General features: G+C 34.6%; 1 protein-coding gene across 6 annotated transcripts in view; it reads left to right on the forward strand.

The window, feature by feature from the left end:
• Positions 1-10,761, forward strand: part of DNTT (DNA nucleotidylexotransferase) — a 163,652-nt gene extending 152,891 nt beyond the window's left edge. For 2 of the 6 annotated variants that reach the window (XM_090145278.1, XM_090145279.1), the window contains one exon: positions 9,726-10,759. In XM_090145278.1, coding sequence (XP_090001404.1) covers positions 9,726-9,812 — 87 coding nt within the window. In that variant the 3' untranslated portion in view covers positions 9,813-10,759. Of the gene's footprint in view, positions 1-9,725 lie in introns of all 6 variants that reach the window. The other 4 variants (XM_090145281.1, XM_090145282.1, XM_031597708.2 and 1 more) reach the window with 2 other exon arrangements.
• Positions 10,762-13,056: the final 2,295 nt, after the last annotated feature.

A 13,056-nucleotide genomic window follows, 5' to 3' on the forward strand; every position in this document is an offset into this window, starting at 1 on the left:
TTTTGTGTGCTCAAAGGTGAAGATGCAGTCTGTGTGGTTGTATATAATGTTCCTATGTATTGTGCAATGTTTTTTATTATCAAAATCGTAATGAAAATTTAAGCACTTAACTACAGAATGTCTTGCAACAAAATAACCACGCATCTGTTATTTTAAATTGAGAGTAGTTCCATTTAATGCTCAACGTGGTCCTGTTTACAAACTGACTTCTGGCAAATAAAAAGTGCTCATTCCATTAATTTAACAGATAATTTTCTTTAGGATGTAATTTTTCAAAATGTCAGCTCTTCAGCTCAAGTCGTTTTTTCTCCTTCTTTTGTTTCTCCTTTACCTTGAGCACCTCACAGTATCACACAGAATGGGTGGGAAGTGACCTCGAGAATCATGAATCTTCAACCACCCTGCCACAGGCAGGGCCACCAACCTCCCCATTTAATTCTAGACTAGGTTGCCCAGGGCCCCATCTAATCTGGCCTTGAACACCTCTGGGGATGGGGCATCCACAACCTCTCTGGGCAGCCTGTTCCAGCAAACCACAAACCTAAGCAATCCATCTGTTAATGTTGAGAAATTCAGATATTTGAATAAATCTATAATTAGAGCTGGAGAATAATTGTAAGAGAAAGACTTGAGCACAGTATTTCTGATTAAAAGTACAGGACATGTCCAGTGGTAAAATGAAATGAGGAATCATGAATTTCATTTATTTTGCCTTCAAAAATTATTAATCCCCAGAATTATTAGAATAAATTCCCCTGCACTATTTTGCATCAACACCATTACACATAGTTTTGCCTGAGGGTATTGAGTCAATGTGTAATTGCTTGTAGTACTGCATTTTTTCAATCATGGTTTGTTATAATGTCATTTCAAAGAGTCGTTTTGTTGTTGTTTTTTTTTTTTCTCTGATTTATTTATCATCCTATTTGTAGCTGGATTAGGAAAAGATTAGTTTTTATTTTAAAGCAGGCATGGTGATATGAATATTACTATAGAAAACATTGGACATGAAAATTACATTGGGAGATAATATAATGTCAGAATAACTTGAAGTTATTTGCTACTGAAGTCAGTTATGATTTCATCAGAGGAAAACACAGTGCTGTGGAATATTATTACCGAACTTGATGAAACACTTCACATTTCTAGCACAATTAGTACTTCAACATTTATGCTCTATAATTATCATGAAATTGTTTGTACTGTTGAGTCTCATTCATAAACATAGCATAAATATTTAGCGAAAAGCCTAATTTTGAGCAAAGCAAAAATCACCAACACTCTGTCTTAGATGAAACCTCCACAAAATCATAGAATCACAGAATGGCTTGGGTTGGAAAGGACATCAAATATCATCTAGTTCCAACTGACTGATTTGGGCAGAGTTGCTGGCTACAAGATCAGGACCTAGGGGCCCATCCAACCTGGCACTGAATGCCTCCAGTGAAGGGGCACCCACAACTCTCTTGGCAACAGTGCCACTTACCTATTTACCAATAGATTTACCAATCTAAACAGTCTCTCTTTTAGTTTAAAATCTTTCCTACTTATCCTATCATAATCTACTCATTTAAAAAAAAAAAAAAATGGAATTAGAAAACTCTGGTGAAAAACATGGAAGGAAAAACACCTCCACCTTACAGTTTTTAATTGCATCACTTAGGAATGCAGTGCTAATGAATCAGATGCTTAATATTACACTAATTTAAAAAGTGTAAAAATCTGCGTTGGTTATAATGGCAATGATCACTATTAAGAATTTAAAATATTAATGGGTATTCCTACAGATTGATTCTTACAAATTTTTTATTATCAAGCAGTATCTTGTTTTGAGAATGTTGCCTTACTGACTACTGATGGAATAAGACGTTGTCCTCCTCAGGCCAATTAGCAGTGTAAGGATCAGGACAAGGATGAAGTTTCCTTTTTCCCATGCTACTTTCTGACAGTCTGTAGTGCATAAGATGGACACTGAATGCAATGACTTGAAACTTTTTCTGCAATGACATAATTGTGTGCATTTTCCTCTGGAAATTTCTTTGCTCGGATGTTTTTATCTTCCTCTCCTTCTTCCCTTGTTCATCCATAATTGATGAAAATCATTTAGCAATCCATGGAATGTTACTGATTACAGTGTTTCTTGCCACCAATTTATCTGCCCTAATGAGTCAGTAATGACTTCAGAGAAGTCATTTTACAGACTGATTTTGCATTGTATTCCCATGCTTTCACTGTAGATTGAAGGCACTCAACCTTGTATTGCTCAGTGTACTGCAAGAGTTTATAGATCTGCTGTAGTACTTTATCTACAGTTGCTTTACATAATTCTGGGTCTTGGTGTAAAACTGTAAAGCTGCATTGAATTTCAGAGCAGATCTATGTTTTCCACCAGAAATGGAAATCTTTTTCTTTCTACTGCTGTGGAAAGTTTTCATGTGTTTTCTGAGATTTCTTTAAACCATGTGGATTATGCCATTCAGTGCTATAAGCTGAGACCCATTTAATGCACAGACTCTCTGTTGAAGAAATCACTCCTGCAAGTGATTACTTGTGGCAGTGGAGAAGGTGGAAATGCATATGGAATAACTTGAATGGATAAAAAAGTTTTGAATGGAAAGTGATGGAAATACTGGAAGACTGCAGCGTTATTCCTCACCCTTTCTGCAACTGCTATATTTGCCAGGTTACTTCTCAGGCACCACCTGCACCTTCCCCATGGGAACTCACTCTCTCAGAAATCCATTAAGAACAAACCAAAAGAGATTATTTATTTATTTATTTGTTTGTTTGTTTGCTTGTTTATTTATTTATTTGAAATTCAGTCTACTACAGGGCTTTCATAAGACCCAAAGAAAGAACTTTCTCAAGACTATTGCTTCTCTCCCTATCTTCTCTTTCCATTACTTTCAGTTCTAGGTGCCCTTTCAGTCATGCTTCTTAGCCGGCTGGTGGAGGTAATTTGTTCTGTTCTATGCATTTATTTGAAGGAAAAATTTGGAGTCAATGAGATTAGAGATTTTAGTCTCATTTGCATCTGCCTGAAAATAAGCAATTCCAAAATGTCTGAACTAAAATTCCAAGGTGAGAATTAAAATTCCCCTGAGCTACGTTTTTCACTCTTTTCTTTACTTTTACCTCCTTGACTTCTTGCATGTGTTGTACTCCAACTCTGTATAACCAAACTAGAAGCTCATCTGCATGTTGGTGCTAGCTTTAGCACAAGAGGCACAATAGGAAGTTCTGTCAAGTAAATAATTCAGTAATATTCTCCTCCACTTTGCTATTTTTTTACTGTGTTTTACTAGCCTTCTGGGTCTTTTGGATGGTCTTTGTGGAGCCAGGAGTTGGACTTGATGATCCTTATGGGTCTCTTTCAATTAGTTTTTTGATAGATTACTTATGTTTCTACCTTCACAGTTTTTTCCTGTAAGCTCATTTTATACATCTAATTAACTTCTCGCAATCTAGCCTTTATTTCCTCTCATTTGCTGTCAGTTGAGCATTTGGCAGAGATATATGTCAATTTCTTAGCACATGGCTTGGAGCATTTGAGGCCTTTGTCTGATGGGAAGGTGGAAACTGAAGTTTGTCTCCGATATTCCAATGTGCTTCAGCAGGAAAAGAACAATCCTGTGGGAAATATGTAGGTTTACTTAACCAGAAAGTCACTGTGGTCATTCAAAGAAGTTTCCATTGAAAATCTTGATTTGTCAAGTCATGGAACAAACTAGGCAATGTATTTCCTCTTTAGGAAATGACTTGTGAGCTGTTGTAGCTCTCTTGACACAGCACAAAGACTACCCTGGATGGGCAGTTAAAATTAGAGTTGTTTAGCAGAATGACAATGCTCTAGATGTTCTTCAGTGTTGACATTCTCAACTACTTCTTTTTTTTTCCTTTTAATTAGAACAAGGATTTATTCCACATAAGAACCATATTATCATTCAAATAGCAGCACTGTTTTATGCACGTATGACAGATACGTTCATTCACAGGTATCAAAGTTTTTATTACAGGGTACAAAATGACAAAATGACATTTGAGCAAGAAGAATCGTGGAAAAAAGGAAGTGTGAGCAATTTTTAATAGGTTGGGTCTTTTTATCTAATAAGCTATCCTATCACATTTTATAAGTTGCAAGTCTTTGATGTTAGGACTGTATTGTTCAACTAAATACAGTGGTCTTTCATATCTAGAGAAGTGGTTTCACGCTTGGAAGGTGTTGTAACCAGCATAGCTAAAATCATCTTTCCATTAGTCTCAAATAATTATTAAAAAAAAATCCTTACCTGACTTGGTATAACTTATTTCAAGTGAAGATAAACCCAGCACTGATGTGAAAAATGTGTAAGATAAGTATAAGCTCATGATATATATTCTTCTGTAGTTGATTAAGCAAGTGCTGTTGCTGTCATTCATCTACAATAGACTTTATCCACAAAATGTATTTTTAGAATGGACTTTGTTCAAGCACAGTGAACAGTTAAGTTCCAGCTCTGCAAATGACAGTCTATCCTCTTCTTTTCCATTGTTCATTTGTCATTGTCATGCGTACTGCCACTATAACATTTCCAGATATGTAAAACAGTGGGAGTTTAGTCTGTTTGGTATTTATCATTCTGCATACTGGAATCATTACTGAGTTAGAAATTGTCATACTACCCTCCTCCCTCCATTTTAATAATTTTTAGATTGGAAAGCAATATTAAAGCTCTTAAACTGATGTAGGCAGATGTCACATTCCGGACACCACCTGAAGTTAGTAAGACCAGGCGATATCTAAATGAGAAAATCACTAACTGCTCTATTTAAGAGTTTGTTCTTTTATAATATGCAATATTACCAGGAAACAAAGAAAAGGTTAGAATAAATGTGTATGTGAATGACATTCCCAAACACTTGCCTAGAAGCAATGTTGCATCAGTTTTGTAATTTGTTTGTAATTTGTTAACAATATTTTTGGCAGTATTCCAGCCCCCTCACTCCTTCATCCCCATCTCCACATTTTCTTTCATGAAACATTATGTCAGAAGCATAGGCAGTCTTTAATGATGATTGCACCTAAGGGTCTTTTGCAAAAGGAGGAGGTTTGCCTCCTACACAATGTCATGGTTTTCCAAAGGATAATGAAATCCACTGGAGTATGACTGCACTCTTTCTGAATTGCAGCTGTTCAGCAACCGAAAGTCAGCACAATGAAAAGAACAGGGAAAATAGGGCATAGGAAGAAAATTCTTTGGTTTTTGAAAGTGCATGATTTTGCTATGACTTATTCAAGAACAAATGTGCAAATAATGTAGAAAGTAGAGTCGGACCAGTAAAGAACTAAGAAACTTCATAGCTAAGTTTCTGAACTAATACCAAAGATGAAGGCTTAAGGAAATGAGTAAATAAAATTTTCACCACGTGTCTTATCTTCAGGACTGAGTCTTGCACATGTTACGTGCTGTCTGTATGTCAACCTGAAGTACTTTGCTTTCCAGCAGACTCTGCTAGTTTAGAAGCATTAATTATTATTTCATCAGTTATACTTCTTAACAGGCTTTCTACTTTGAGGTACCTGTGTTCAAACTAACTTTCTATATTCACCCTGAGATGGGGAAAATTGCAAGAAAATTCAACAATAGCAGGCTGAGAGTTGTTCATAGTATTAATTATAATAGTTTACTCAATTTGGTATTTTGCAGTATGCTAGTATTACCATGATTTTTAGCAACAAATAGTAGGATACAAGGCTATAGGTAATTTGCTGAGATGCTTTTCAAGAAAGGTGAGTTGAAACTGATGCAGAGCATGAGTAGTTTCCAGTTTCAGGAGTGTGCACAAAGCTGGCAGAGCAGTTGCTGGCAGAGCAGCAATTTCTATGTCTCCTGATAAGCAACCTCAGCAGTGCATTACTTTGCTCAGTGTTCAGTGCAGTATTGCTATCATTGTAGTGTTCAAACAGTGCCAAGGAAGATGGATGGCCACAGCAGAGCAGGGTGTGGACTGGGTGTCTAAGCCATATAGTTTCATTTCAGCAGCCTAATTTAGCCAGGCTGAGTGAAAGTACAGATTGTTTAATAAACTAGAAGAGTGCATATCCAGTGGTGAAAATGCTCAATAATAGCAAGATACTTTGTGTTTCTCATAAAAATTTGGAATTCCTTCACAGGAATTTCTGTTAATTTCTGGGTTCTTGGAATAACTTTTCTTCTTTACTGTAGAAATTTCTAGTGATATTTTAAATTAAATTTTCCTATCTTGGTGTTTAGGATCAACCCACCTTGGTTGAGCTACACAAGAATTTGGTTAGAGAGGTGGAGATATTCTGTATTTGGAAGAGAGAAGGAGGCTTGAGGTGTTTTCAATTTATTTTTATTATTTAAATAATGTATATACAAAATCAATCAAATTAGTGTTTAGCCCTCAAAGGGAATATGCTGGCATATGCTAGTCTAGAATTCTACGTCATTGACTAATAGTTTTGTTGTCTCAATTGTATGCGAGATGAAACCAAATGACAATGGTAGTATAAGATCTATTTGAACTTTGGCAGTGCTAGTTAGGAAATTGCCAAATAGTGCTCACTTTGTGCCTTTTAATCAAAAGTAACATTGATCATTAGTACTAAAATGAAAAATAAGAGGTAGCAGTTCACATAAGAAAACATTTGGATGGCAGTTCTACATTAGGTGTAGTTAATAATCATGTTCGCAACCACAAATGTAATATTTACATAATTTGAAATAACAGAATAGATTAAATGGAATGAGTAGAATGTTTTTGTAAGATTGATTGATGTTGATTGGATATGTCTTTGGTCTGTGGAATACTAGTAGGAAGTGCAAAAAAATCACAAGTGGGAAAGTAGTTCATTAGTTACTTTTCTTGAGTAAAAGGAAAATGAAAGAAAGAAAAGTACTGAATGTACCAATCAAATCTGCATCACTGTATAAGCTCTGCATAGGTTGACAAAGAGGTGAAATAGTAAGTTATGATTAACCTTAATAACACTAATACTGCTAAAGCAGTTGACAGATATCAACTAGAGATTCATTTAAAAACATGGCTTGTAGCTACTGAAAATGGTATTCAGCATCAGATAATTTGTATTAGAAATTTTTCCTGTCAAGCAAATGAAATGACTTTTGCTTGCAGAAAAACATAAAGTGGTAGAATAAAGGAAATGGGATATAATTTGGGGTCCCAGCAATACAAAGGGCTTCTATTAGAAATTATCTTTAACATCTGACTACAAGCATAAGATCTTTTTTCCTGCTTTATGTATTTTCAATAGTTTAAATGTATGGATTGCCCTCTATTGTTCATAACAATCATGTAACAAACAAACAAATAAACAACAACAGAAATCTCTAACATCCTGTTCTTCTTTGCAAGACACTCTCTAGGGAAGAAATATCTTTGTTATTGTTACTTGGATGAGAGTTTCCAATATTTTTACTTTTTTTTTTCTTTCTTTCCTTTTTCTTCCTTCTTCCTACTTTCTTTTCTTCTTCATTGTTTTTGTTGTTTTGTTGTTGTTGTTCTGCTCTCTCCTACCATTTTTGTAGTACTCTCCAGATGAAAAAGGATTGATATTCAGCTAATCATTGTTTTTTTTTTGTAGGTTCCTTTTATTCTGGAACCTGGCATTTGAACTTTCTAGAAAAACAAAAGAAACACACAATATTTGTCTATGCTTTATGAACAATGTTAGCTATTACAGACCCAATTTTGAACTGTCTAGTCATTATGGATATTTGATTTATTTTTCAACTTTTCATGTTCCAGTGATGTTATATCACTGTGGGTTCTAGAGCTAAGATTTTCATGCTGGAGGATTATATGCCTTAGGGTGCGGGAGTCTGTTTTTACTTCACACGTGTAAAATCAAAAATATTTGTCCTGATTTGATTAAAAATGTAAAACATCCTGAAGCCATAGGCCTAATTTTTCCCTCAAATTTATGATAAGGTGTACCTGAATATGAAAAAGGTCTTATATAGTTAGCATTCATTACGTGAAAATGATTTCATATTCCTTGCTAAGTACATTTTCATTGCACTCTTAAAGCAAATTTAATCCATATGGAAACTTTCACTGCCCCAAGTCAGTGTATTTGTAGTAGAACTTAGTAGAATTTCCACTGACCTCAATGGGAAATATTTTTTTTCAGTGGGTTTAGTTTGGTTGTGCAGTAAGGTCTAATTGATACATGACAGTTCTGCAGGTGCAAACCTGTGCAATATGAATACAAAAGACTTAATGGCATAAACAAGTGGCTTCTGATTATGATGAGGCACCTTTTGCGAAAGTTGCTTACTACTCATTGATATGGGACAGTACAGACACTGATGCAGTTTTAAAAGTTGCCGATATTAATCGCATATTTTTTATTAATAGCACTGAAAGAATACTTATTTGCCACAACTACCATTAACTTTAAATATTTGCCTATTAAGTTTTTTTTTGTCTAATTGAAGATGAAGTGCCTCAAAATAAAATATTGAAGATGTTCCTTATTACTTTACTGAGTAGAAACTGCTTGATAAGAAACAGAAATTAATTCATAACTTTGGATAGATTCGAGAGAATATCAGCCACAGCTGCTCTCAAATTACCTACTTTGCTTGCTGGAAATTCTGGAACAGCAGAATCAGAGCCTTGTATGTGCTGGCACAGATATTGCTAAACTTCACTGTAATCAGAGATTTTGCTAACTAAGGAGGATTCAGCTGTATGTAGTTTTCCAGTCAGCTTCACCTCTTTCACAGTAGAAATTAAATCTAGAAGAGTGTGAAACCTTAATCCTGAAGTTTTCATTGCACAGGAGTTGGAGATGTTTTAGAGCTGAAGACAATAAGGCTTAACTCAAAATGATTCAGGAACTGCTGAAATATTAAGTATTTTTTTCAATAATAATTAACTTGATATCTTCCAAACAGTGAGGTTTCCAGTTTGAATATTCATCTACATTACAGGTTTTGTTTGTTTGTTTCTTTTTGTAGTTACTACCGTAGGTTGGTGATAAAAAGAATACTTAAGACAATGTATTTTACTACACTGGTTTTCATAACAGAGGTAGGGTTTCTGGATGGCTTTTATACAAAAATATTCTTCTGAGATATCAAAACAGCAGATGTGAAAAAAATGATTTTTACTGTAAAATATTCATTAAGAAAGTGCATTTAAAACCTCAGTTGCAGTTGTTGATCTCGTATTTTCAGCTGCTTTTACAGATGGGATTTTTATATTTATTGTCTTGTTTTCAGATAAGCTTCTGTAAGTAATAGAAATTTGGAAAGCTTTGACACTTTTAATATTTAGAAATACATAATTGGTGTAACCTTTGAATCATCTTGAATCCATTTATAGAGAATATTACTGTTAATTTATAAAACAATGATGATTTTATTATTAAGAAAGTCAAGTTATTGACCCTTGTTGAAGAGAAATGTAGGTTTTATTTGAGTTCTAACACACAGAGACTTGAAAAAGCAATCAAAACAAAGTGTTGTAAACAAGTCATTAGAACTGAAAGCATCAAGTAGCGTTAGAATTATTTTCTAACTTGCTTTCACGCTTCAAGGTCACCCTTGAGCACACTGATGAAGAGAATGTATTCTGTAGAGTATACAGTGGGTCAAACTGTCAAAAATTATCTCCTTTTAAGCAGCAAAAACATCAATTGAAATTTCTTTCTAACACCCTTATTGACTTCCTTTTTTAAAATTCTTTCACAGAGGGTCTTTCTCAAAGCTGGAAGTGAGGAAGAAATCTTTGCACATCTTGGCTTGGATTATGTCGAACCATGGGAAAGGAATGCTTGAAATGATTTGACAATGTACATTCATCAGTTGACAGTAGTGATCCTTCTAACTGTCTTGCAGTCTGGTAGATTACATGTGTCTCTGTGACAACTAAAATTTAAGAAAAATATTTTGTTAGAAGCCCTTATACATGTTGATGTTCGTAGAGAAGAAAAGTTTGAGTTCTTCAGAATCTTTTCCAGTCTCTTTTCAGTTTAAATCTTTGATGAATTTTGTGTGTGTGTGTGTGTGTGTGTGTGTGTGGTTTTGTTGTCCTTTTTTCCTTCCAGGGGGAAGCTTCTAACTGATGAGATTTTAGCTTGTAATAGGAATTTAAAATTTCTGTGAATAATACATGATTGTTAAAACACTGTCAGCTATGGCAGTACCTAAATAATACAAAACATTTCAACTGAGTCCAAAAATTACTGAAGTGGATGTTTAGAGTTAGCTGAATTTTTAAGTATTTTGCTGCATCCGTATACAAAATCTCTAGTATATAGACCTATATAAAGTTTATATAGTATAAAGTCCTGATTTAGTCTGGTAGTCTCAGCCAAGTGAGCCTCAGCTGTAATATTTATCTAATCAGGTCAGAATTCTACAAAAATTGTAATCAATCTGAGAATTCAGATTTAAAAAACATTATGCTGCATGGGATTATGGAATGAAAATCTATTTACTCAGTAGCAATCTTCAGTTGCGAGGAAAAATACTATACATCTGTAGAAGTAATTTTGACTTAGGAAGATTCAGGTGATTGTCCGTAATTGGGAATTTGAATCATAACCTACATAAAAACAACTATTTAACAGTCAGACTGGTGGCTGCTATAGGGTGAAAGCTTTAAATTTTTTTTATGCTCAATTTATGTAGCTGAAAATTTAATTATTTCTTAGTAGCTACATATGCGTTGGTATGAAAAGTTTACCTGAGATATTTGGCAATTGGCTGTTCTAAAATGGTATTCTTTTTTTTTTTTTTTTTTTTTTTAAATCAGAAATTCATTTAGGATGTGTGAGCTCTTTTCTGATGAAAGTAATCCCCTGAAATATTTTGGTTTTAGAAAGCTCCCAGAGGCTCCTGTGACTGCAGTAATAATGGAGAATTTGTAATACATTCATCCTTTAATCAAAGAGGGCATTTAGCGCTTTAGTACTTGAAACTACTTACTGACCATTTGTTTGTCATTTGTAGAATAAAGATAATTGAGAACACCATGACTGGTCAAAAAATTTCTTTCTTAACAGGCTGAACTTTTTTCTTCTGCTGAGGTTGATTTCATGCTAGGGTCAGAATGGCAGTGATGAGGCCATTCACAACTATCATTACTGACAGTAATGGTGTGTCATATTCAAATGATGGCAATATTCCATGGCAACATAGATGTCAAGGTTCAACACATGCATAAAATATGCCAAGACTTAAAAATATATTGCTTAACCACAAGATGAATGACTTAAAGTGCAAGTGCCAAGGCTATTGCTGGTTAAATAGCACTTCTAAGAAGCTGCTTTTCCAAAGGATGCTTTGTTAATATGGTAGTCAGTATAGTACAAGTGTTAACAAAAGTTCCTATTTACAGTTTTAAATGCAAGCATGTTTCTGGTTTTTAAAGTGGTTAGTAGTTGTATTTTTATGAAATGAATTCTTTCATTGTACTGTCTGGATTCACAACTGTAAGAACACTTATATCACTGCTTGTAAAATTCCATTTATTTGATGCTCAGTTCTTTTAGGATGCAGTTTATATATGCCACTTTCCATCTCCACTAGTGTACTAATGAAAAATACTCTCCTTTAATTTAATACAGGTATTCATCAGGGTAAAATGTTGTAAGATCTGCTCCAGAAGTGATTGTAGTAAATTGAAAACTGTTTCTTAACAAAGGATCAATTTTTTTTCTGTGAGAATCTTGTACTGTTCACTGAACACAACCATCTGGCTTACAGGTCAGGAGGAGAATTCCTAAACTTGAGCAAACAAGAAACAAAAGATAAATGGGAATGGTACTATCAGGCTTACTGCCAGAAATTCATGATATGCTAAGAATCCATTTCATAATTTGTGATAATCCTAATGTTATGGTACAGTGCATTTAAATTCTGTAATTTAAAACAAATATTATGTCATTAGTAGAAATGTAGTGAAGACTACTTTTTTTCCCAGATGTGACATCTAGAAAAAGTATGCTGAATGTTTACAGGTTTCACACAACTGAGGAATGAATTTTTAAAAAGTCTGCACTGTAAACCTAAATCAGAGAACTAGAAAACTGTAGTAACAGCATGGAATTTTATTCTTGCCTGTGCCAATAAAATCGTCGTTTTAAAGTGCAGTTTTGCTAGCTGAGCTGAAAATACAATGTCACTTTCTAAATTGCTCTAACTAGAAAGCACTGGCATCACTTCCTGCATTAAGATGGTGATGTATGAGGCACCTTCTGTGTGTTTTGCATCAGGATGCTGACACTTGAGTAGCAAAGAGATTTTTCAGTCCTAGTGGAAGAGAACAAAAACTACAGTACCTTATCTAAATATATGTTTTACTTGACCAACATTTATCAGAAATTATACATTCCAGTTGTGCTGTCTCTGCATACTTCGTGGCACAGAGGAAATATGAAACATTCTGATTTCCATGCAAAGAAACATTTGAAATTCATAACTCACATCCTGTCTGCCTATGCATCACTTATAATTATGCCACCTGTAGGAGAGAAGATACCAAACATAAATTCTATCAGGTGCTTCAAGATTGGAAGAAAACAGCATACCACATTATTCTTTTCTTTTCCTCAGTTTCTGTGCGCTTCTTTTATACCATATTTGACAGGGTTAAGAAAAATGTGGTTGTTAGCTGGAAAAATTATCAAAAATGATGGTGCTCTTTATTGAGATGCTGGATTAAACTGAAGGTCAGGTTAGATTACCATGATGGTCTGACTACTAGGTGCTACTATATGCATCTCCACTGAAGAAGCTGCTACCTCAGTTACTGTAATCTCTGATAGCACTAGCCAAATTCTTTGAGCATGTAATGGTAGAGCAAGAAACACAGTAGATATAGCTAGTGATAATTATACATGAGAATGAGAAAATTTTAAGACTCAATGGGAATAGGATCATCCAGGTTGAAAAATAACTTCAAGGTCATCATGTCCAACCACTAACCTGATCTGTCGTGTCCTGTCACTGAACTATGTCCCTGAGTGCCATGTCTGCACATTTCCTAAATACCTCCAGGGATGTAGATTCTAACACT

This window comes from Phasianus colchicus, chromosome 8 (assembly GCF_987193195.1).
Source record: "Phasianus colchicus chromosome 8, bPhaCol1.hap1.1, whole genome shotgun sequence".
Lineage (NCBI taxonomy): Eukaryota > Metazoa > Chordata > Aves > Galliformes > Phasianidae > Phasianus > Phasianus colchicus.